This window comes from Pelodiscus sinensis, chromosome 26, assembly GCF_052426305.1.
Source record: "Pelodiscus sinensis isolate ZL-2025 chromosome 26, ASM5242630v1, whole genome shotgun sequence".
Taxonomy (NCBI): domain Eukaryota; kingdom Metazoa; phylum Chordata; order Testudines; family Trionychidae; genus Pelodiscus; species Pelodiscus sinensis.
In genome coordinates, this window is record NC_143077.1 from 8,427,863 (window position 1) to 8,453,496 (window position 25,634).

General features: G+C 41.8%; 1 protein-coding gene across 2 annotated transcripts; it reads left to right on the forward strand.

Moving 5' to 3' along the window:
- Nucleotides 1-23,044, forward strand: LOC102448031 (argonaute RISC component 4). 2 transcript variants are annotated; one of them, XM_075909073.2, is made up of 18 exons: nucleotides 1-347; nucleotides 4,884-5,049; nucleotides 5,643-5,763; nucleotides 8,041-8,222; nucleotides 8,803-8,939; nucleotides 9,035-9,169; nucleotides 9,382-9,469; nucleotides 9,867-10,014; nucleotides 10,116-10,235; nucleotides 10,873-11,001; nucleotides 11,408-11,541; nucleotides 13,812-13,996; nucleotides 14,285-14,444; nucleotides 15,235-15,550; nucleotides 16,404-16,538; nucleotides 17,213-17,314; nucleotides 17,597-17,796; nucleotides 19,100-23,044. In XM_075909073.2, exons 1-18 carry the CDS (start codon nucleotides 329-331, stop codon nucleotides 19,206-19,208), a joined length of 2,586 nt encoding a protein of 861 aa, XP_075765188.1. In that variant the 5' UTR covers nucleotides 1-328; the 3' UTR covers nucleotides 19,209-23,044. The 2 variants fall into 2 exon arrangements, with proteins under 2 accessions (XP_075765188.1, XP_006110792.3); XM_006110730.4 differs by lacking the exon at nucleotides 1-347 and having other exon boundaries at nucleotides 4,562-5,049.
- The last annotated feature ends 2,590 nt before the right edge of the window (nucleotides 23,045-25,634 follow it).

Consider the following 25,634-nt stretch of genomic DNA (forward strand, 5'->3'; position numbering starts at 1 on the left):
GGTGCGCGCGACCCCCCCCCCCGCCCCCCTCACGACAGCAGCGAAAAGGAAAAAAAGGGGGAGGAGGGGAAAGGTTCGCGCGCGTCCCCGCGGCGGTCTCCGGGGCGCGCTCCCGCGCCGGTGGCTGCTCGGGCTCGGTGGCACCGCAGCGGGGGCTTGTTTGTGCCGCCGCCCCTCCCCCTCGTCCCCGTTCCCGGGACCGGCCTCACCCGGCGCCACCATTCCCGAGATCAAGCGATACGCGGCGGCGGCGGCGGCGGGGCCGGGGGCGGCGGGGCCCGTGGCGGCCGCGGCCGGGGGGGACCGCAGCGAGGCCGCCACCGCCGCCATGGAGGCGCTGGGACCCGGTGAGGAGCGACGGGGCGCACCTGGGAGGGGAGGGGCGGCTGCTCCTGGGGCAACTTCCCCCCCGGGGGGGGGCAGGCTGGGGGCTCGGGACCTGGCTCCCGCGCTGACAGGGCCTTGGCCTGGAGGGGGGGGGGGTCTGGGTGACACTGGGGGGGGCTTGGCTACATTTGCGTCAGGGGGTGCCCAGCCTGCTGCTGAGGCCGCCTCCCCTGGAGGGGCTGCTCCCTCAGCAAGGGATGGGGGCAGAGCCCAGGTGTAGGTGGGTGCTGCCTGCGGCCCCGCCCTCTCTCCATGCCCCCCACATTGGGGGGGGTCACATTGAGGGGGGGCCCCCTCAGCCTAGGGATGTGACGCCCTCTATTTGAGAATAGCCTTGCTCTTCTTTGGAGTGGCTTTAAATGCACCAGGGAGGGGGGAAGCAAGCTGTTTCCGCCTGCTGGTGCCAGGTCTGGGAGGTCCGGCACCTGATGCCAGCAAGCTGCGTGCTGGGCTCTACGTCCAGTTATTTATTGTGTGTTGGTGGCTGTATTCTGGTGTGGAGTAAAGACAGGGGAGGTATTACTAGCAGTGACGTATTTGTGGGTGGGTGAGGAAACCCAGGAAAAATTCCGTTCCCCCTCTTAAGTTCTGCCCATGGTAACTTTCCAGCCGGAGTGTTTTCACCTTCTCGAAATGTTTTTTTGCTGCGGTGTGTTTAATAATTTGCGAACTAGATTGCAATGTGTAATTCACCCCATCTGCAGCTCTTGGGCCTTTCCAAGTCACTGGTACTTTCTGTTCTATACTGTTCAGTTGAGTATTTCGTAAGAAATATTTATTGGTTTTCTAATAAGAACAGGTGAGGCCATGCTGTTAAAAATGCCCTGAATGTAATGACTGTCTCATTCTGCCTCTAGATTTGTAAGTAACAAATTGCAATTTGATTGTGCAAGAGTATTGCTGATGATCAGGGTAGAAGTCTTTCTGGCAGAGGTGATACTAACATGAAACCAGATTAAGGGTATCTCTGCAGTTTGTCTTTTTTTTTTTTTTTTTTTTTTTAAAGAGGAACTTGAATCTGCATGTAAAATTTTGCAATTCTTTTTTGCATACACTTAAAACTTTCTGCATCACAGACCACCCAGACTGCTACAGGAGTTTTTCTAGTTATATATTCTACAATATGATTTGATTTCTTAAAAATGTTGATAGTGTAGAATACAGCAAGTAGCAAACGGATAGCCATGTTAGTCTGTATTTGCAAAAACAACAAAGAGTCTTGTGGCACTGTAAAAGACTAATAGATTTATTTGGGTATAAGTTTTTGTGGGCAAGGACCCCCTTCATGAGATGTATAACATAGCATGATGTCTTTGCCCATGAAACCTTATACCCAGATAAATCTATTAGTCTTTTAAGGTACCACAAGACTCTGTTGTTTATGTAAAATACAGCCTTAGCCTAGGAAGTAACTTAATGTGAAAGAAGAGCAATAAGGTGATAGGTTTAAAAACTGGCATACAGATGTACAGTATTGTTGCAAATAAATTTCATAATTAGGCAGTGTCATAAAAACATACCCAACTTTTGCAGGCGTGTCAAATGTGAAAGAGTTTTGACTAAATCTTAAAATTTACCTGAGCATTAAAACTAAAGCTGTTATTGATGACTAACCGTGGGGTTTTTTTTTTAATTGGATGCAGAACTTGGTGACTAATGTCATGAGAAAATGATTAAAGATTAAAATGTGTACAAGACATGTTTCTTGCCCTAAATATGTATGTTTGCACACTGGTTATAGTTTATATTTCCAGGAACTCTTCAAAATCTACAGCAATAAGTTATTGACCTGAAGACAAAATCTGTCCTCATTAATTCAAATCTTGGGAGAGGTTTAGAAAGATTACTGGTATAGGTGTTACTTTGAATTTTTACAGTCTGATAATCAATGTGTGATGTAGTATAAATACACATGTTTCCAAAAGGTCCTCTCGTTTGTGTAAATCTGCTTCCCATTGGAGATAACTTGGTAATGGCTGTTCACACGTGTCAGGAAAACTTAAGCAAGCATGTGGGATACAAATATTTATCCTAGTGAAATTGAATGGATAAAATTAAAATTATGGTAAATTGTAGTGAAGCTCTGGTTTCAGATGGAAAATAGCATTTAATACTTGGTATCAGTAAGAATAAGAATGATGATAAAGAGAAGATGTAATGTTAACTTCTTGACAACAAATGTCTGGAATTGTTTTGATTCATAATTTACAAAACTTGCAAATACTGAAGAAGGTAAATGCGTAAATATACTTGGTCATTTAATCTCTCTTAACAGATCAGTGCCCACAAAAGCTATACTGCTTCAAACTAATTAGCACAGGATTAATGGATCATCTCTCTGGTACCCAAACAAGCACAGCAAACTTTGATGGCCCTCAATGATTTATGCTTTTTACCTTTTTTTTAAAATGAAACTGTCCTACAATGAGCTGTCATTGTTAAAAGAACTATTTATGTAGGTCCAGTGCCAATGGTGTATATTCTATATTTGAGATCTAGTAAGACAAAATCTGTGCCAAGGAAAGCTGTTTTGCTATTCTCAACTCAAGAGAATTGATATACCAAATGAACAATATCTACTTGGAGCATCGTCTTCTAAAAACTCTAACATTTAAAATATGATAGTGTTAATAGTCGCAAATCTATAAATAAAAATTGGCCATTTAGAAGAGACTTAGAAGTCGTTTTATAAAACCAAAGTCTATGGCTTCTTGAGATTTAGTTGTGGATATGAAAGTTTATTGCTCCATCCCTAAGGTAAAGCTGTTTCCCATCATGTTTGTTCTCTGCACCACACTCCTTCACTTCTTCCAGAATAAATTCAGACGCTCTATTTGTCAGCCCCTTGACTGAAAGGGACACTATGAACTTGAAATCTAGTCAGGTAAAAAAGCTTTTAAAGCATCTTCAGTTATTACATTTGTCCTAAGTTATCCTACCAATTTTTCTGGCTTTACAGTCATGCTTTTCTGTTTTTAAACATTTTCTTCTCTTTTTGTTGCTATGCAAAAACCTCAAGCAGGGAAAACTGCCTACACAAGGGGAACAGTGAAATAGTGACGACAGAATACTGTCTAATGCAAAAAATAAACAGAAAAGATTTTTTCATTGTCACTTCAGTTGAAGTGTTTAAACATTAGTTATTTAAAAAAAGAGAGAGACTAATTTGACTTTCAAATAAGTGTTCCATTAAATTATGTAACATCCCTGTTCCAATTTATACCTTTGAGGAAACTGGCAAAACATTATTGGCTAACTTGAGTTCAAATATGTATTTGTTTTTTGAAGTCTCTGCAGATTTTCTCAGTACAGGTTGGACCTCCCTGGCAAACGAGGGAGTTTTCCAAACCTGGGGAGGTCAATTCTGGCTTCTCTCTGCCCAGCTCTGCTCCTGGCCCCAGCTGCCACCCCCCTCCTTCCCACAGACTAGCTCTGCTTATAGCCCCAGCCAGGCTGCTGGCCCCACTGTGGCCGGACTGCTGGCCCTGCCGTGGCTGCCAGCCCTGGATGGACTTCCAGCCACAGGCCCTTCTGTTGCCAAATTCTTGGTCACTGGGACTCTCTGGCCCAGGAATATTCATGGGCATGCTGGACCACTAATGTTGCTGAACTAGAGAGTCCCGGTTTTTAGAGTTTCAACCTGTAAAAATACTTCTTTTTTTTTTTTTTTTTTAAAGCCCAGATTTTTGTAAACTGCTTTGGCCTGGTCTATTAATAAGACATGGACAGCTGTATGCTAAGAATTTTGTTTAAAACATTTTACATTTTTTAAACAAAACATTGTCTCCTTATTCCCATATTTGTGTTGGAATTTTAAATTGGACTGAGCTTTGTTTACATTGAGTAGCATTTCACTACTAGCATGTGAAGAGCACAGCTTTTGTTGTTGTAGTGGAATGCACACAACTGTTTGTGCCAGTCCTGTTTAAAATATTTTAATCTCTATTATCAAATAAAAAAAAACGCTTCACCAATTCCAGATGCTATCAGTTTTTAGCTAAAAATTGGACTTCTAATCACTTGATCATGCCAAGAATCATAGTAATTAAAATCGTAATTGTGTGTATGATCTATGGATGCCTATAATGGATATAATAATAAACTATTATTCATGAATTATACTATATGTGGTGTACTGATAAGAGTATATATAATATACAAAAGAGTGAAGTCTTTCACAGGACTCTGACCTCATAAATGGGGTTTGCAAAGGTAGTTTCTTACAAACTAAGTACAGCAGTAATGTATGTAATGTAGTAGCAGTAATGTATGTTTTGGGTACATAATTCTGTTCTCCATGAAAATCAGTAGAGCTGTTAAAAGGCAGTGGAGTACTTTCATTTATAAATCTTCTAACCTGAGCAAATCACTTCAGTCTTTGTTCCCTCATCTGTCATAAGGAGCCCTCATCTGAATTACAGCGCTCTGTACAGTTGGGAGGACATTGTGTTACATGGTCATTTATTATCTCAAACTTGTTTTTTTGACTTTCACAGGGCCTCCAGCCAGCCTCTTCCAGCCGCCCCGCCGCCCCGGCCTGGGAACTGTTGGGAAACCTATCCGTCTCTTAGCCAATCATTTTCAGGTGCAGATCCCTAAGATTGACGTTTATCACTATGATGTTGATATCAAACCAGAAAAACGGCCCCGAAGAGTGAACAGGTAAGGATGGTTAAATAAACACTAAAACAGCCTCTGTTTAAGGAAACACTACTTTTTAGCAGTTCTCTAGCTGCTGTCAAGTATAGTTTTATATCTGCAGTGCAGGTAATAGTTGCCAATGTAGCAATGAGCCATGACTAGAGCCCCTAAGTGTTGTGGAGAAACAACTTATATCCTTCTCAGAGAAAGCTATATTAGAAGCTTTTACAGTTGGCCTGTAGATGTAGAAAGCATTGAGAAATATGTGGCAGGGAACAATCCTACATTCCACCTCCCATTGGGCCAAGTAGTATTTTCGGTCTGTAATTTAACGGTGGAATTTTGGTAGAAGCCATTTGTTCTTTGGACCAAAGCCATTTTTATTTTCCATTCTGCATGTGTTTCCACTGGGTAATTATTGGTTGCTTCTGTTCAGGAGCATAGGGTCTGCTGACAACGTGGATATGTGCAGATTCAGGTGCATTGTTGTTTCTGGTACACTACTGGTTTCAGGCTAGAGTGTAGTTATGGCCAATTATAATAGCTGTGCTAGTGAATCACTGAATTTGCCTCTTATTCAAACTAATCTATCAAACAATGCCATACCTCTTTAGGGAGGTGGTAGATACTATGGTGAGACACTTCAAGATGCAGATATTTGGTGATCGGCAGCCAGGATATGATGGCAAAAGGAACATGTACACAGCACATCCACTGCCTATTGGGAGAGATAGGGTAAGTGTTGTAGTAAACAGCTTAAATCTTTCTGTGACATGTTGCTATACCAACACTGCAATATCATGTATAGTTAATGAAGTATGCTGGGATAAAAGATGCAATAGAAACCTTACAAGTTGGTAGTATTAAAAAAACAAAGGCCAGTGGCGGCAATATGAATTGGCAATAGAAATCCAAGGATCTGGGTTCTTCAGGGGACTCTTTTTTACTAGGAGCTCTTGTGTTTGTGAACTTGGCCTCAGCAGTGTAAACCAACACATTACAGTCTGGAGGCCACTAAGACAATCTCACTTCTTGGTGCAAAGGTTGTTAACCCAGTTAAAAGGGCAATACAGTTAGCTGCTTGACTATCAAATGACCTAACAAATTGTACTTTGCTGCATGTGTGCTGTTCTGGTGGAAATGGATTTGTTTAGTCATGTCTTATATAGGATTGGGTTGCCAGGATGGCAGTATGCTCTAGCACCAATTAAATGAGTTGTTGCCAGACCTGCTTTTGACATTCAGAACCAAAACAGAGTACAGTTTTCTACACTAGACTTATTCCCCCCCTCCCCATCTACTTGAAAACAAAGGTTTCTGCAGCTCACTTCCTTGCTATAGACTTACAATCCCATAGTACAAGTTCTTAGTTACACGTGTTAATTTGCTCACAAGTAAATCCAAAGCAGGAAACATTTTTATTAAAGCTGAACATTTAAATAAATCATTTTTTCTTAAAACCTTAGAAAACCCAGTATTAGCAGTACTTCAACTTGATTGTCTGATGATGTCTGATGATGTGGTGTGTATCCCAAACTCTGAGTGGAGCACAGTTCTGCTAGGTACTGTCCAAACATGCGGGAAGACAGTCACTCTCCCAAAATGCTTAATCAGAACAGACTGAAACAGAGTCTGAAAGCAAAGAATGGGGGGGAGGGAAACATGACATGCAAATAAACTGATGAAGCTTATGTGACACACAGTTTGTTCTCCTTCCTATTTTTAAAATATATTTTTATTAATGGTGGCAGAGGTACAGCGAAGGGAAACAGCAGAAGAAGATGAGTCAATAGGAACAAGGGAGGAAAGGGAAGTTGAGCAGAGAGTATAATGTAGCATTTATGGATCAACAGTTACCAGATATTTCAGATGTTTCCTTTTGATTCTCCCAGCAATGTCAAGGAAGTTAGTGAGCCTCTTTAAAAGTACTCATTCTGAAGATAAACATTAGTGAACTGTTACCTTTCAATCAAGCCTTATGTTTTCAACTCTGTAATTTTAACCTGAGATATTTTAGTGTGTTCTAATTCATAATATGTCATCAGATAAAAATATATACCAACAATTCCAAATTTGGGTGGAATCTGTGTAGGGACTCCATTTATCTGGAGAAAAAAATTGCTACTTTTACTGTCTGTTCTGAGGACTAGATTGGTACAGTACCATGTGAGCAAGACCCGATAGGCTAATGGTGGAAGAGAACACTTTTCAAGTAGTCTGCTCAACCTCTGGGGAAGAACACCTTGCATCTCTGGTAGATCTTTGCTTTCTGTGGTGATTGAGGGTACGTCTACACAGCAGGGCTAAAGTCGAATTAAGCTACACAACTTCAGCTACGTCAATTGCATAGCTTAAGTCGAAATGGCTTAATTCGGCTTTCTGCGCTGTCTACACAGCAGGAAGTTGAAGGAAGAATGCTCTTCCTTCGACTTCCATTACGCCTGTTGAAATGAGGGTTACTATGAGTCGAAGTAAGAAGTCCTCCATCTAGACATTATTTTGAAATAAAGGCTTGTAGTGTAGACGTGCACTATATTATTTCTGAATAATGTCTGTTGTTTCAAAATAATGATGCTATGTAGATGTACCCTAAGTATGGTGTTGACTGGTTTCAGAGGAAATACAGACCATTTATTTGAAGGCTAGAGATTAATGTACCTTTACTGTGTTATTACGGACACAAATGAGCCTCCTCTTATCAATTCATTGGGAGAAAAAAAACCATAGCGCTCTTCAATGCTTTGGTGTCACCATATTAACCTCCAGTTGAAGATAATGGGTAATACAAAGGAAATCTCAGGGCAGTTTCTTGGTGTGACTGAATTATCAAGTTCAAACTTTTCCATGGAGCTATTCTTGTTTGCTCTTGAATTCTCTTACATTATTACAGTCTATTTGAGAGAGCCCCCAGAGCCTCCAAGCAAGTCCATGGGAATGTGTGTTGCTTAGTGTTACACTAGGGTGTTCAGTTTGTTAATTCATGTTTGTGCTGCATCTGCTTTGATTGTTCAGGTGGACATGGAGGTGACGCTCCCAGGTGAGGGGAAGGATCAGACATTTAAAGTGTCTATTCAGTGGGTATCAGTGGTCAGCCTTCAGCTGCTTCTGGAGGCTCTGGCAGGACATTTGAATGAAGTCCCTGAGGACTCTGTACAGGCACTTGATGTAATCACACGGCACCTTCCTTCCATGAGGTGGGTACTTTTTAAATGCAGATTTCCGAATCCACCTGGGTTTGTATTAATCTGTTAAAATGGGGCCTGTTTGCTGTTGCTCCAAACTGCTGCCAAAGGGGTGAAGGGATTTGTTGTGTGACTTTTTTGGTAAGGTTTTGATATACACTTGCATTAGAAAAAATAAGGTCTGTCGCATGGCTTAAATTTCTTAGAGACTCAGGGCTTCCGCCCTGCGGCACGTGCCAGGGCGTCCACAGACTTTAAAATAATTTTCAAGAGCACTGCTCGAGTCAGCTCTGGTTGAATTTAAGCCCTGTTCTGCCCACAGGACTCATGGATTCTATCTGAGTTCTGACAGTAATGTTGTGTCCTTTCTAGCTGTTTTTATTGTCTGTAATACTCGGATGTGCTTCATGTGTGTTAGTACTTCACAAGTGTTATGCCTATAGAAATATTTAGTACACTTTTAAACACTACTGAAATGAGTGTGCAAAAAGGATCTGGTCCCTACTACATATATCAGGTCTTGAACTTTTTGCAAATCTAGGGAATACAATGAAAGAAAGGATCTAATTGTTAACCCTTCCTGTTTCATCAGGTATACCCCTGTGGGCCGTTCCTTCTTTTCTCCTCCTGAAGGTTACTACCATCCTCTGGGAGGGGGCAGGGAGGTTTGGTTTGGATTCCATCAGTCGGTCAGGCCTGCCATGTGGAACATGATGCTCAATATTGATGGTATGCAAGAACTTCCATATTTAATGACATATGAAAGTTCCTCCTCTCCCACTTCCACCTCCTTTAGACTAAATATCCTGTCTTTCCATTATTAGTATCGGCGACCGCTTTCTATCGTGCCCAGCCTATCATTGAGTTCATGTGTGAGGTCCTGGACATTCAAAACATCAACGAACAGACAAAGCCTCTTACAGACTCCCAGCGTGTTAAATTTACCAAAGAAATCCGAGGTAAATGTGTAATCGAAAAACTGCCGGTGCAAAATATTGGAAGCCTGTGAGCTCTGCGATTCACAGACTGCAGACACTGGAAACTGGTCTATTGCTTGCCACAAATCTTTCTGAGTTGAAAGTAAATCTTAGAGGTAGTAACAGGTTGACAGGCTCTGAGTGATCGGTTTATTTATTTATTTATTTTTGTGGCTTTGGTCTTGGATTCTCAGGTCTAAAAGTAGAGGTTACGCACTGTGGCCAGATGAAGAGAAAATACAGAGTTTGCAATGTAACCAGGCGACCGGCGAGCCATCAGACGTATGTATCCGATCATCTGTATAAAGTGAAAGTTACTAGAGATAAGTGTCTTATTTCTACAAGGGTAGCTGAGTCAGGAGTCAAAATATTAAAACAACTTAATTTTATTAGACTAGTTGGAACGATGACAGTGGTTTTGAACTACAACTATACTTTCTCCAGAAGATGAATAGAGAGACCTTGACTTTTAAAATGTCTCTCTAAGGCCATAATTTTTTAACTTTGCCTGAAATCCGATGCCCTGTGAGAAACTATTTTATACTTAAGTTTACATACAGAAAAATAACTACTATAAAAATGGGAATTTTGGGGGCTTTCAAATGTATTCTCCATATCCCTTTTTAAAAAAACTAATCTCTTCATTGCAAAGTGTAATCAAAGTGGTGTATTTTTATAGGTTTCCTCTGCAGCTGGAAAATGGACAGGCAATGGAGTGTACAGTAGCTCAGTATTTTAAGCAAAAGTACAGTCTGCAGCTGAAATATCCTCATCTTCCTTGTCTCCAAGTGGGACAGGAACAGAAACACACCTATTTACCACTTGAGGTAAAGGAGCTTGGCAACTTAACAGGAACTGTATTGTGACTTACACATCGTGTTTCAGAGATTCTCTAATTTCAGTGGTCTCTAATTCTGTTGCTGTGTAGGTGTGTAACATTGTGGCAGGTCAACGATGTATCAAGAAGCTAACAGACAATCAGACATCAACTATGATAAAAGCAACTGCAAGGTCTGCCCCAGACAGGCAAGAAGAAATCAGCAGACTTGTGAGTAGCTGTGGTTCAGCTTTATGGAAAATAGTCATAACGTTCCCCTTTCACTTCAAATGATTTTGATAGAACATTTTCAAGTTGCGTGTGTCACGTTTTTCCCCCAGAGATGGTTTTGTGCACTTCTTTCCAATAACTTCAATTGAATCATTGTAGCAAAATCCATAGAATTTCTGATCCCTTTAAGGAACCTCTGTGAATAAGCAGGTTAGCCAAGAATAGAAAAAGCTGAAGAGCAAATGACTTCTTTTCCTTTTAATATAAGGCAGTGGCCCCCAACCTTTTCCTATTGCACCTCTCTCGCCCCCCACTTTAGCAGTAATAGAATGTGTCTGGTCCCTCTTCTCCTTGGACTAGAAGTGGACTTACAATCATGCTGCTGCTGGGAGCAGGGGTCATAGCTGGGGTCAGGGGCAAGCTGGAGAAGACCAGAGCTAGGCGGTACTTCCTCTGCTCCCCCTCATGGGGGCTGACCCAGGCCCTGCCATAGCCCCTAGGTATTCCTCCTTGTGCCCCACAGTTTGGGGACCACTGACATAAGGGGATCTGGCTTAAGCCATTCTGTGCTTATTGTACTAACAACCACCACCTGCAATACTTTTGATGGTTGTGGTGATGTCCTCCTGATCTCCAGGTGAAGAGTAACAGTATGGTAGGCGGACCGGATCCGTATCTGAAGGAGTTTGGCATCGTTGTCCATAATGAAATGACAGAGTTAACAGGAAGAGTATTGCCAGCACCGATGCTGCAGTATGGGGGCCGGGTGAGTTGTTGGTATCTATTGTAAAGTAGCTTGTTGTAAGAATTGGTCTTAGGAAGCATTGGAAGGCCATCTGTAATTTAAAAGTTAATTACCCTTTTTACCCTTGCTTTTATTGGTGTTTAGTTGTGTGTGTCCCCCTCTTCTTGAGGTGTTTTAGCAGGTTTTATGTCGCCGCCCTCTCCCCCCCCCCCCTTTTTGGGGTCCTATATGTTACTTCATATATATATTTATTTATTCTGTTGTTAAATATTTTGTAAGCTGCCTTGAATATTTTAAGTAGAGAGATGGGGTAAAAATGTTTTGAATAATGAATAAAAGTTCACTTTGTATGCAAACCTATACAGAATACTATTCACTGCCTCATCAGCCTGAACTTCGTTTTTGAGTCATCTTTGTCTTTATCTAGAACAAGACTGTAGCTACACCAAACCAGGGAGTTTGGGACATGAGAGGGAAGCAGTTCTATGCTGGCATTGAGATTAAAGTTTGGGCTGTTGCCTGCTTTGCACCTCAAAAACAATGCAGGGAAGACTTGCTCAAGTGAGTATCTTTGTGCTACCAGCAGTTAATGGTGTAACACGCACCACAGTAGGATGGGCTGGGTAACATTTAGTCCTGCCTTAGTGCAGAGGACTGGACTAGATGATGTGTCGGGGTTCCCTTCTAATCTTATGTTTCTATGCTAACTTGATGTGAACACATCTAATACAGTAAAAGCAGGAAATCTTTGCCCTGTCATAACTTAAATGCTTGCAAGTTGAAGGTGGTGAATAACCAAGTCTGTAACTTGAACTGGTAACCTTCTGTGAACTGTTAAACTAGGAAAAGGATTAAGGTGCTCATAGTACAGTTGAAATGCAATCTTTGGAAGAGGCAACTGTCTACATCTCTGTTCTTTTCCTCCTATACCCTCCTCCCACTTCCTGCATTGGCCCATGTTTCTCTTCTAACTGTGGGTTCCTTTGTCTTTCTGACTTGCTTTTTACTTGCTCCTTGTGCTTGAACAGGTTCCCAATTAACATCTACCAAACTCCTTCCTCCTCCTTCAAATAACTTCCAAAAGTTCTAAAATAGAACTTTCGGATGGTAAACTCTTGATGCCAGAGGGCCAGAGACAGGATATCCTTCATGTTGGAAAGTACCTTAGTAGTGCAGCGACCAAGGTGTATTTATTGAGCTATTCAGTGTTTGTGTAGTGTTCTAGTGAAGTCACTTCCCACAGCAATTAGATGTCTTTATTTTTACATAAACAAAATGCATTAACACTGACTAGCTAAACCAGTGTTAAATGTTTAGTATTATCATAAACCTAAATATGGTACTTTACAAACCATAGAATAAGATATTGTCCTTGGTTTTCTCTAATATTACGCTAAAGCACTACATTTTTTAGGGTTTTGATGCTTCATTTTAGGAATTCAGGAAGGAAAAGAAATTATTATAAATATCAAGCTGTTTCAGATTGGATTGTTAGAGGGTTAGCTTGCTTTTGCAGAAGGAAGCTGTCTGAAGAACCTTTTTTGGCTGTTTTTGATATTGTAGTGGTGTCAGTAATTTAAATGTATGTATGGAGTATTTCTGTTCATTATAAGACCTGTGTAATATGTAGGACTCAGTGGAATTGGTCAAGTTGGGGGGATTTAAGACAATGATTTAACTGCCTTTGAAGTATACAAAATGAACACAACTAAATGATTAATGAATCTGATCCTTTGATGCTGAGCTCTCTCTCCTTCGCTTGATACGGACATGTCTGTTTTAGGCATTAAATCTCTAATGGTACCTGCAGCAATCTCCTGCAGCACCAATAATTCCTTGTCCTTCTGTAAATTACATACATCATGTGCTTGTCGGTTCTATGCGCAATGATGCAGAGTTAACTAGTTTTGGAACCATAACTGAATTTCCTGTACGTGCATTTCAATTTTAACTGTAATTATTGCATTAAATTGCTATTTAATTTCTTGCAGCAGTTTCAGTTTACAGAAACCACTTCCTGTCCTAAACTGTTGGGTAGTATTACTGTGGGCTGTTTAACAATCACGGAGTTGCAGTGGTTTGTGAAGTGATTTTATAGAAAGGAAAGACCCATCAAATTAGCTATGGCTTTTTAATGCGTCACTTAAATGTAACTGTCTCCATGCAAATCTCCTGTTGACGTCAGAAAGTTACCTGTGTACAAGGACTTCAGCATAGGTCCTGCTATTGCTAAGCTGAATTTCTTCAATCCTGCCAAAGGCACTTGTCCTCACTGAATTACCTGTGGGTAATTCAGACGTCTAAAAATTCAGACACGAGTTACATGAGCAAAGAAGACATTTGAACAAGAACATAAGAACGGCCATACTGGGTCGGACCAACAGTCCATCTAGCTCTATATCCTGTCTATTGACAGTGGCCAAAACCAGATGTCCCAGAGGGAGGGAACACAACAGGGAATCCTCACATGATCCCTCTCCTGTCACCCATTTCCAGACAGACAAAGGCTAGGGACACCATTCCTACCCATCCTAGCTAATAGTCATTGATGGACCTAACCTCCACAAATCTATCTAGCTCTTTTCTGAACCCTGTTAAAGTCCTAGCCTTTACCAGTATGAGAAGACATTAAAAGTCTCTCCTGAGTTAAAAATACTACTGCATTAGTGAAGCTCTAAGTTGGGTATAATTAAAGAGAATTTTAGCAATCTAAAACTGATTGTGCTGTGGAACAAGGTAGAAGATAAGATGCCCAGCAGCAAGAGGGCTGAAATGACTGAAACTGTGGAGACTGTTGTGCCAAAAGCTCCAATACTCCATTTGTTTTATAGGAGTTTCACAGACCAGCTGCGCAAGATCTCCAAGGATGCAGGGATGCCAATCCAAGGCCAGCCGTGTTTCTGCAAATATGCACAAGGGGCAGACAGTGTGGAGCCGATGTTCAAACACTTGAAGTTGACCTATGTTGGTCTGCAGCTCATAGTAGTGATCCTGCCTGGAAAGACACCTGTGTATGGTAGGGAGAGGAGATTATAAAGTTTCACGTAGTTAACTCACTGTACATCATCTGTACTTTAAGGGTGGATGATGATGAGGTGGGCAAAGAGTAGCAATACCTTTTTCTGTGATGGCTTTTCTAGAGATTGGTTAATGTCTCCCTACTTTATAATCCTAGATGCAAAGAGCGGATGGCCATTCACTGTTGAGTCTTCAGACTCTTGACCTTCTTTTCACGTCTTGCGAGGGGGAAGTAGGGTGCGTTGATACTTCTGATAATCAGAACCACCTTGCTTTTCTGTTGCAGCCGAGGTGAAGCGTGTTGGTGACACTCTGTTAGGAATGGCCACGCAATGTGTCCAGGTGAAGAATGTGGTAAAAACCTCACCCCAAACTCTATCCAATCTTTGTCTGAAGATAAATGCAAAGCTTGGAGGGATCAACAATGTGCTTGTGCCTCATCAAAGGTTAGATCAAATTTAAAGCTTTTTTGAAGGCTCTAACCTAGCTGGCAAAATGATTATTTTGGCCTCTGCTTTTTAGTAACTTTCCAAACAAGGGGGCTGCGCTAGAAATCTTCTATTTTTTATATTAGGACAGATGATGGTGCCTGATTTTTAATGCTGATGCTGTACAACACAGTTTTACGGATTGGTCTTATGACAGACTGCCTCAGGTTTCAGGCTTGCCCAGCAGTGTGGCTGAAAGGGGAAACAAAAGGTTGGAGTAAAATAAAATGAAAAGATGGGAGCACTCTGAAATTTTCAAGTCCCATCAGTGCTAGTCTTCTGTTAATATATGACCATTTTCTGAATTGTGTTGGAAATTGTCAGCCGTCTCATGACTGCGTGGTTTTAACACGACCCTCTATAACACACAAACTCCCTAGACCTATTTGATGGTTGACTGCATCCAAAATTGTCTTCAAGCAAGAAACTTATTTTGCTTGCTGCTTTATTACATATGGGGCACCTAGTCAAACGGGTTGTGATTCCTGATCAGATGCCTGCTGCCTTTATCAAAGAGGTCACTTAGTTCGTAGCCTTTTTTGTGCTTCCCTTTCCACTTTTGTCTGTTTTTTTTAGATTACGGGGCTGGGACTCTCCTGTGTAAAGTACCTGGCAAGTTCTCAGTTGTTTAGGATATCTCAGATCTCCATATCTACTTGTCCAACCTCTTTCTTTGTCAGATGACTTGTTACGTTTAACTCTTTCCCTTCCTTGCCTTTTGACTTGAAGACTTCTTTAAATTGAACAGGCCCTCTGTGTTCCAACAACCAGTGATCTTCCTAGGAGCAGATGTCACTCACCCTCCCGCTGGGGATGGAAAGAAGCCTTCCATTGCTGCTGTAGTAGGCAGTATGGATGGTCACCCTAGCCGCTACTGTGCTACAGTCCGTGTGCAGACCTCCCGTCAGGAGACTTCCCAGGAGTTACTGTATAGCCAGGAAGTGATCCAGGACCTGACTAACATGGTACGGGAGCTGCTGATCCAGTTCTACAAATCCACTCGCTTCAAGCCCACGCGGATCATTTACTACAGAGGAGGAGTTTCAGAGGGACAGATGAAACAGGTAGTTTTTTGATTGACATTTCCTTGGGGTTCAGTGAAGTCTTGCCATTGATGATATAAATGGTATTGGCAAATGAACCCTTCCTGGAGGGGAAGGACACCTTAATGGATGGCACCCTGACACACATGCCTGAGCTCCCCTTTATATAAGCGGTTCTGGCTTGATGGTCCTGAGCTTCAGTTTTGAAACCCCTAGAACCTGTAGAACTAGAGGCTTGAGTCTTCTGCACATCCAGGCAGCTCTTTGTACAGTACTTGGGACGCAAACTGAGTGTAGGTGATTGTATCTGGGAGTCTTTGGGATGAGAGAGACTTCACTAGACCTCTTGTCTGCTCTGTGGGTGCTAAAAATCCTGCGCTGCTCTCTAGAGGAGCTGAGTTTGCTCTGAGGTACTTGAGATTTAACGTTCTCCTCCTCTCCAATGTGGGTGAAATGTGGCTAATAGGCTGCAGCCTTCCACCTCAGAAGTTGCTCTGTTAGGTTTTAAAGCTATATGCTATAGAAATACATTGTAGGTTCCTTTGGGGGTGAATGTAAGTGTAAAATAATTTAGTTGATCAATTCATACCTTAAACTCTAAAAGGTTGGTTTTTTAAAATCATATTTCACATAAGTCTCTAGAAACTTAAGGTAAGAATGAGGCTTCTTAATCCACTCTGGCGGAAAAGATTTTTTTTTTTTTTTTTTAAGCAATCCTCATATAAGCAACACTTGATTTTTTTTTTTTCCTCCCTCAGGCACATACTTAATTAATTAATTGGGCTTTGAATCCTTCTGTTGTGAAATTGTATCAGTTGAGGGAAACGAATGAGAATACTGTCCTGCATACTGAATTCATCACTTCTACTTCTAGGTAGCTTGGCCAGAATTGATAGCAATCCGGAAGGCCTGTATCAGTTTGGAAGAAGACTATAGACCAGGAATAACCTACATTGTTGTGCAGAAAAGGCATCACACTAGACTCTTCTGTGCTGACAAAACTGAAAGGGCAAGTAATGTTGTTGTGTACAAAAGTGGAGGAATTCTGAAGAAATGAGAGACCAGGTAGCTCAATTAACTGGGGATAACGTCTGGTTTACTTTCCAGTGTAGTGGAATTATTCTGCTCTGTGATTCTGTGTTTCTAAACAAATCAGAGTGACAAAACTGCCATTTCTTCTCAGGAAAGTTATTAGATTTAAGATTGCCTATATATTGCAGGTCCCAGCAAGAGGGTCAGGACATGGGTGAGGAAGGGGAATTAAACATTCAGAGAGAACTTGTGATGTGCCTGGATTATCCAGTTTTAGGTCTTCTTCCACCTACGGTTATAATGGTGCTGCCCTTCCAGGGTATATACCAGTCAGGATATATTTAAACAGCCCTGTTTAAATATATCCTGACTGGTACGGGCTTTTTCTGGAACCACAGTTTTACGGTTAAAACTGCTCAAGTCTAGGAGGTTAGGTACATAGAGGAGTTTATAGCAAGTTTCCCAGAAAGTGACCCGTCACATTGCAAACAACCGTTTAATCCTTAGTGTGGTTAAAGAACTTACTGGTTTTTTGCTTTTATGAGCATTATGTTCAGCAGCTGCTTAAAATAAGGCCATCCTAATAAAGCTGTAAAAGGGGCACATGCAGAAGTAAACTGCACTAATTACAGCTTATTTTTTTTCAAACAGGTGGGTAAAAGTGGTAACGTACCAGCCGGCACTACCGTGGACAGCACCATCACACATCCCTCTGAATTTGATTTTTACCTCTGTAGCCATGCAGGAATTCAGGTAATCTTCAGTCTGTATCAACTTGTGCTGCTGGGAGCAAAATATCTGCTGTTGTCACTTATGGATGATAACAGCTTCTGTTCCCAGTTTGAGCAGACTTGCAGTTCTATTAGTTAACACATGAAAAATCAATGCTAAGATTCTGATGTATCAATCGGGTATAGATATCTCTAGAACCTACTTCTCAATGTTAGTTGAATGGTACTGATTCAAGAAATCTATAGCTCTGTCTGCTTTAGATTGACATAATCCAATCAAACGTGTATTTGCCTCCTTCACCAGGGCACCAGCCGCCCATCTCATTATCAGGTCTTGTGGGATGACAACTGTTTCACTGCAGATGAATTGCAACTGCTAACCTATCAACTGTGTCACACATACGTCCGCTGTACAAGATCCGTCTCTATTCCAGCTCCTGCATACTATGCCAGGCTGGTAGCATTTAGAGCAAGATATCATCTTGTAGACAAGGATCATGACAGGTAAAGAGTAAAAGGCTTCTGTCTCTTTACAGCACACCAGTAGACTACTGAATATATGTAAAAAGATTTGTTTTATTTGTAAGTGAAAAGTAAAATTTGGAGACCTCTTCTTCCTTTCCCTTTATAACAATTGCTGATTTGAACTTGCTTTCTGTGTGAAACAATTTGGTAGGTTCTCAATCCAGGTCTACCTCCGTTAGGATTGTCTGATAGTTTTGAGAGGCTAAGAATTGATTGGGAAATGGATACAGCTTCCCCTCTCCTTCTTAACTGTGATCCCACCAGTCCAGGGGCCAGGCAGTTTGGGAAAGCAGTGAACTCTATCTGCTCAGTGCATATATAGAAGATATAGGTCTCCAAGGATTGTCAATCCCACACTAACAACGTTTTAAGAATTAGCCTCTCTCACTAGACTGACTATGCTTCATAAAGCCCAACTCTAAGATTTGATGGCTAGTTCTTAATCAAGCATTTAAATAAAATAGAAATGCATAAAACCCCCCATAAAGAACTGCGGCTGAGGTCAGAAGATTGTGTTTATTATGAAGATGCATTTGCATGCTTTTAGCGCTTCACACTTTCTGTTAGCTGGTGGGTGAGCTGGTTTTCTTTCCAGTCTTGTTCATTATGGAAAAATTAAGATTTGTCGTCTTGTAAGTTTGCAAATGTAACTTCAACCGTTCTGCCTCCCTGTGCCTTTGAATGGGTTTGTATTGGAGTTACTGTAGCTAAAGCACTGTAGTAGAAAGTTAGGTTGTCTTCTTCTCCAGGACCTTGTGCACTTGGGAGGAATCATAAAACTAAGGTTCTGGCCACTTTTGTTCCCCTAAAGATCCATTAGCACTTTTTAGGTGGCGTATTTGAGGTAGCATTGGCCAGAAGACTGAGGTCCAAATGCCAGGAACGTCTTTAATCCAGGTTTAGTATTAATCCCTCGGGCTTTGGGCAAGTGGCTTCACCTGTTTTCCCATTACAACGAAGATACTTAGTAGCTCACAGGTGCTGAGAGGAATCAACCTTGGTGAAGCACTTAGAAATCCTTGGACAAGATGTGCTGTCAAAGTGGTGACTGTTAGACTAAAATGCAACAGGGTCTAAAGACTGACTTACACTGTACTGATGGAGTACTTGTGGGCTAATCTGTATGTTGATTTCTCATGATTAACTACTGGCCTGAGTCAGTGCTTCAGGACCAGACTCTTTCTGTGGCCTCAGAAAGCATGTACAGGGCTTTGGGGAATGAACTGTTGAAGTGCGTGCTTGATTTTTGTCCCATCGTACACCTTTGTCTACACCTTTACAGTGCTGAAGGCAGCCACGTTTCAGGACAGAGCAACGGCCGGGATCCCCAGGCTCTGGCGAAGGCCGTACAGATCCACCACGATACCCAGCATACAATGTATTTTGCCTGAGTCCCTGTGGGAAGACGAGGCGGAACCAACAACCCACGCAGTCCTGAAATGGTTTGAATGCCTATTGCTTTTTAGCTAGGACCCAGTTTATTTCAGACTGCATACTACCAGCAGCTCTGAACAGTCGCACTGAATCTACACTTCACAGCAAAGTCTGATGCACCAACACAATTGAGCCATTTGTTTTGTTGTTTTAAGTAATAGAAATTCATGAACTGTCTTTTCTGATGCATTGGACTGAATTTTTACCTCAAAGCGCAAAAGGCCGATCATCCTGAAATTTTTAAAAGACTTGGCATGACAGATTTTTATTGAATATTTTGCTAGCTATGGTTTTTAAGTTCTCTCCTCATCCCACTAGTTTATCAAGATGACTAATTCCCTGTCTTCATGCACTGCTTAGTAAGTATGCATACTTTGGCAAAACATTTTACTCCAGTTCAGTGTAACCATTCTATTGTGTGGGGCCATAGTTTTTTTTTTTTTTTTTAATGGAGATTTTAGATTTCACTACTGTAAATGCCTTTTAACAAACATTAACTTTCACAGGTATTGCAGTTTTGTCAGTTTTACTAGTTATCTTTTTAAACTCTGCAGACTTGGGCTGCAAAGCAATTGCACTATACTGCGAATTCAGCTAGGTGGTTCTTGTTCTGTGAATGTGTAACATAACCAGATAGTGATACCTGGCAGCAGGTTTTAATTATGATGGTTACAAATAATACTGCCATGATATGGTAACAAGTACTGAACCAGTTCCCCTTCTAAAAATGATAAATATTTTAAAAAATTAGCTTTTAGATATTTTTCAAACTTTTACAAAAGTGCCCACTTTATGCTGCTGTGTGGTTTGATAAAACTAAGTGATTTTAAAACTTTTCTCATAGAAGGTTTAACTTTGGCAATAAGTATTTTTTAAGCCCCCTGACAGTGTAAAATTCTAGCTGAGGATTGTGCATGAGTTCAACCAACCTTCTTGTGTCGTTTTCTGAACACACAACTTGGCAGTTTCTGAAACTAATCAGAAAAGACGCACTTCCATGGTTTCTTTTTGAATAATTATTTTTAACTGTTTTATATTCACTGTTGGTGTCCTGTCTACCACTTTTTTTATAAGCTTGGAAACTGGGTGTTATATGTAGGAAAGGCTTGCCAATCTGTACAGTTCTAAGTGTATTGTGTGACTGTAGCAACCTGAAGACTGGTACCTGCGTTCTATTTTCTCCCCCTGGGAATCTAGGTTGCACACACAAATTACATATAACAGCATGCTTAAAAGGTGTAAATCAAATATATTGATTCTGTCCCAACCTAGAAATTAGGGCTTTTTTATTTGCTTGGCTTTTTTTTTTTTTTTTCAGTAAAATGTATAAAAAGGAAGAGGGGGCTTCGTTTTGCTTAATACTTTTGGAACCCACAAACAGTACATTGAGAATAGATTCTTTTAATGTTAATATAAGTTGACACAGACGCAGATCTCATTCTCAAATTCAATTTAGCAAAACAATACACCACTGCAGAAGTTAAGAAAAGTTTGAAAAGTCACCAGCTATTGCACTGTATTCTCTGCCATTGGTGTGGGGTTTGCTGCTAAGTTGTGTGTTGTTCCAGAGCTTGGAAACCAGCCCTCTCCAAAGCTCAGCAATATGAAATGCTGTTTGTTTTTTTCCCCCTTAAGTCTTCTAAATAAGCTTGTAAATAAAATAAAGTTTACATTTTAAATGCTGTCTTTCAGTTGTATCTAAGAAAGCTGAAGTTAGTCTTCAAGACAGTTTTATAACCTACTTTCAGAGTAATATGCCTCATTAAAAATAGTTAAAACTTTTTTTTCCTGTTGGAAACTGGGACTGAAGCAAGCTCTGCTCTTGCACGTAGTGTGGACAGGTTTAGATAAGATCCTTTTTAATTTGTTACACTTTTTTTAAAGAATACCTCACTTGGGTAATAATCAGGACAGGTGGGTGGGAGACTGACTGCTGCTTCAGCTAGATGGCTGCTTTTCTTAATACTTGTTCAGGGAGAATACGAAAACCCTTTTAGAATGAACTTTGACCCAATCAATGGTGAATTTTGGCACCTTGAAGAGAAATTGAGCACCCTGTAGATTATAGGATCAAAGATCCCTGGATTCATGCACTAGGCAAGAATGTGACTGATAGTTAAGGGTGGTTAAGAGACTTAATTTTTACCGCCAGATAGTGGTCCAGTGCCAAGCACTCCTAGTTCAGATTGAGTGAAATGAGAGTCTCTCATCTGCTTGCCTGCAATTAGCCTGAATGTGTGACCTCAGCTAGCTCTGGGAAGCGTGGCAAGAACTTCCTAACTCAGTCTTGTGTTGTTAGAACATCATAGGACTCAAATACGAGTGAGGGTGCAGGGCTGCCACTTTGAGAGAGAGAGAACTGAAGCGCATTTAGGTTTAGAATTGTTGTCACTGAAGGGTGTGTATCTTTGGGAGGCTATAACTGCAAGATCCAAGTTGCAGCAATATTCTTGTATACAGTTCTGAAAGCTGAATGTTGAGGTTCAGCCGGAGGAGCTGAATTCACCCCTTGGGACTGACTGAATCGTTATGCATGTGTCAATCAATGGGAAGATGTGCATTCTGTAGCTGTAGTTCTTAGGGTGTTTGGTTTTTTTAATAAATAAAGCCTGTTGGCCACCGTTTAGCTATGTGGTGTGGAAGATTTTAAATGTAGCAGAGTTTAATGAGTTGGGGGGATGGGCGCTTGACAGTGAAGACTAGCAGAAAGCTCGCTTTTGAACCAGTTCTGCTTTCTTTGTAAACAGTTGGATTCTGAACAAGCTCTGGAAGGAACCAGTTGGCCTGTCTCAGACATTCAGAGGGGCCCCATTTACTTATTGTTACTGTAAGTACTACAGTTCAGTGTAGTGCCTGTGGCTGCATCCAAAGGGCCTAAAAGGTTGTGAAAGATGGGCAAACATGCTTCTTGGCCTGGCCTACACTAGAAAACCGGGTCAGCTTCACTGCATCACTCCGGGGCGTGGAAAATCGACACCCTGCAGGACGTAGTGAAGCTGACCAGTCCAATGTGCGAGGTCGATGGAAGAATTCTTTCACCAGCATGGGGAGTTGTCAGTGCTTCGAGTACTGCAGCGATGCTGCTGTAGTGTTTCCAGTGTAGACCAGCCCACACAGTACGTATCTTGTTCCAGACACATGTCAGAGCTTATTTACCTATATCAAAAGCTTTGCCCTTCAGATGGGCCAAAGTAATCCTCTTGTTCAGATAGTGTTTAACATTTCCCCCCCCCAAACTACCTTTGTGGATGTGCTGTAGAATTTTTCTTGCTCAATAGCAAGGCAGTAGCTCTACTTTCATTTTAAGAAAGCAGAGTTTGGAGGGCATTGTATCAATACTGTTTCAATTGCAAGGTTTTTTCCTTGTGAAATTTGAGGAAAGATCTTGTAATATCACAGATTTTCTTATACCTTGCTATTGACATTTTCATGATATTTCTATGTCTAGAGGCTGAAACTTCAGTGTAAATGTTTGCATTTGTTCATTTTGACTTATGATGTAATTTTTTTGTTTCTATATTGTTAGACTTGTAATGTTTAAAATTGTATTTTATTAAATTTGGACTGGATGTATGTCTATAGCAATACGAGGTACTCTTTCTAAACTGTTATGGGTGGGCTAGCAGCCCCATGTTGCGATAAGATGCTGGTCGTGTACAATTTGCAATGTATTTTTTTTAGCCTGCAGGGATATTTTGTGTTCATGTGTCCAAACAAATAAAAATGGCATTCTTGTGCCAAATGTTCTGTTTTTCCTTGTTGGTGTCTAATAAAAATGCAATGTACAAAATCAGCAACAGATATTGTTGCTTGTAAACAAATGTTGTAAATTATTTAAATTGTAAATCTTTTCTGTCTCTCTTATACATATATAAAAAATTGTCCTGAGGGATGACAGTGCCGTCATCATTTAACTCTGCATCCTACGAACTCTGCCCTCCTATGACCTTCTTGCCTCAGACACTGTTCGGGGCCCAGCAAAGCCACCTGGCCCAGGCAGATTGCACCTCCCAAAATGCCATGGCCAGAGGTGAGGGTCCAGGACCCTAGGGCCAGGCTGGGCTACCATGAGGCTTTGCTGGTCCCTGAACAGTGGCTGGAGCAGGAGGTGATTCCATTCAGGGCCTGAGTGCTGCTCCAAATCAGCCTATCAGCCTGCTGCAAGGAATGGGGCTGCGGAAGGCTACATGGGGAGCGGTGGGGATTTAAAGGCACAGTGCCTCTTTTTGTGCCCCCCCCCTCCCCCCAGCACAACTTTGGTCCCTTTTTTTAAATACCGCCATGTTTGGTATTTTTTGTGAAAGTATCTGGCAACCTTAGCCACAAGGCCACATTCCTCCCAGGTGAGAGCTCTCAGTCTCCCCTCCCTCCCCTCCAGCCCAGGGGCCTGTCAGCTGTATGAGGCCCGGTGCGCAGCCCATCCTCTATCTTCTGCCATGCCCTGACTGGCTGCACCAGCCTCTTTCTCTGCCTCCTTTCCATTTCCTCTGCCCACAGATCCTCTTTTCTGCTTCACAGTGCCCCAGCAATACCACTGTTGCTGCCCCTTCTCTCCAGGCAGCTGCCCAGATCCTGCTGTCTCAACATCTGGTGCAGTCTCCCCCTTTGCCCCCCAAAAATTCCTGCATACGGGCCTGGTGCCATTTCTTTGCTGATTAGGTTGCCTGTTTGTGGGAGGGAGGAAAGGGGATAAGGGTGTATGTGGAGATGATGAGGTTGAAGGGGGGGATATAGGAATGGAGGCAGGGGGTGGGTGTGAAGGGGGATGGGTTAGAGCAGGATGGGGGTAGGAATGGAGGGAAGACTAGGGAGGGAAGAAGGGGGTGGACCATGGACTTTAATTGGCAATTGGGGCAGGAGCAAGAAGGGTGCGGCAGCTGGGACTGGCTGGGGCTTGAAGGCCATGAGTGGGAGGATAGATGAGCCTGTTCAGGGGTGTGGTGGAGCAGGAGTGGAGAAGGTTGCAAGTGACTTGGGGCCATGGAGAGCGCAACTGGACTCAATGTGAGATTAACAGGCTCTCTGGCTGCAGGAGCAGCCAGTGAGAGGAGGGTTGGTGAGTGTAGTTGAGCAGGGGCCACAGCCCCTTAGTAACATGTAACTTAAACTGTGGAACTCATTGCTGCAAGATATTGAGCCTGCAAGATCAGGATTTAAAGCAAGATTAGATACTTGTACTGATAACATCCCAATTATTTTTAAGGAAGTAAATAAACCTTTCTGCTTCAGGGCCTAAGCAAACTATTAAGTGACAAGATTTGAGAAGAAATGTCCCCCATGGATACTTTATTCCATAATTGTCCAAAGTGGCTTTTTTTGCCCTTATTTCCTGAATATTAGGTATTAGCCATTGATACAATCTGGACCAACTGGACCACTTGTCATATCCAGTACGGCAATTCCTGTATTATCTAGGCACCAATTAGAGTAAGAACCAGCACTAATAAAAACTGAACAAAAATGTAGGATTGTTTCCTTTTTAATAATTGCCCACAAGTACAATTGCTGCGGTACAAGTAGATGACAACAGCAAAAATAGTTGTCTGATGCAAAGGGGAAAACAACTACAACTATAAATAGAAATTGAATACACTTGACTTCTTAAAGTAACTAGTACCTTTAATAACCTAGCATTTCCTGCATCTCCAATTCCTTTTTGTATATCTTGAGAGAGAGGAGGAACTGATTGGCGGAGTTAAATTGTCTCCACAAGTTAGAAACAAAATAAAGATTGGGGGGAGCACTTGATGATGGAATTTGCTTGCCTAGCTGGGGATGGTGATGTCTCTTAATGCCGAGCATGACTTCAGTGCCTCTGCAAGTGCAGACGGACTGGAAGTGGTGCGTGGGGGTCTAGCAGTTTGTGAAGCCTTTACACTAGTACTATAGCTATTGAGAGCTTCCCTATCAATTAATTGACCACAACGAGGCTATATCTACACTACACTTCTTTTTTGGAAGAGGCTTTTCCAAAATTTGGCCCATCTACAATGGGCCAAATTTTGGAAAAATCTCCTCTTTTGGAAGAGCCCTTCTTCATGAAACGAGGTTTACAGGGCTTCCGAAAGAGCCTGTCTGCTCTTCTGAAAAAAAAATCAGAAGAGCAGACGCATTCCCTGGATGCGGCGGAGTTTTCTGGGATGCAGGAGGTATCCCAGAAAAACTCTATAATGTAGATGTACCCTGAGGGGGGGCAGCTCTGTCAAAAGAAGCTCTCCTGCTGGCAGTGTGGTACACCCCAATGCTTGTGTCATCAGTTGTCACGCGGGGATGGCTAATTTATACCCTGAGTAACATAACTGCGGTTGACTTAGGCTATGGCTACACTAGAGCCTAAGTATTGTCCTGTTACTAAACTGGTCATGGTAATGCCTGGCATTGCA

Excerpts from the sequence above, each read along its gene's own strand:
- LOC102448031 (XM_006110730.4), top strand. The coding sequence starts at position 4,841 with ATGGTCATTTATTATCTCAAACTTGTTTTTTTGACTTTCACAGGGCCT. Across the intron at positions 9,470-9,866 it reads CGACCGGCGAGCCATCAGAC|GTTTCCTCTGCAGCTGGAAA; the intron begins GTATGTATCCGA and ends GTATTTTTATAG. Across the intron at positions 14,445-15,234 it reads GTGCTTGTGCCTCATCAAAG|GCCCTCTGTGTTCCAACAAC; the intron begins GTTAGATCAAAT and ends TAAATTGAACAG.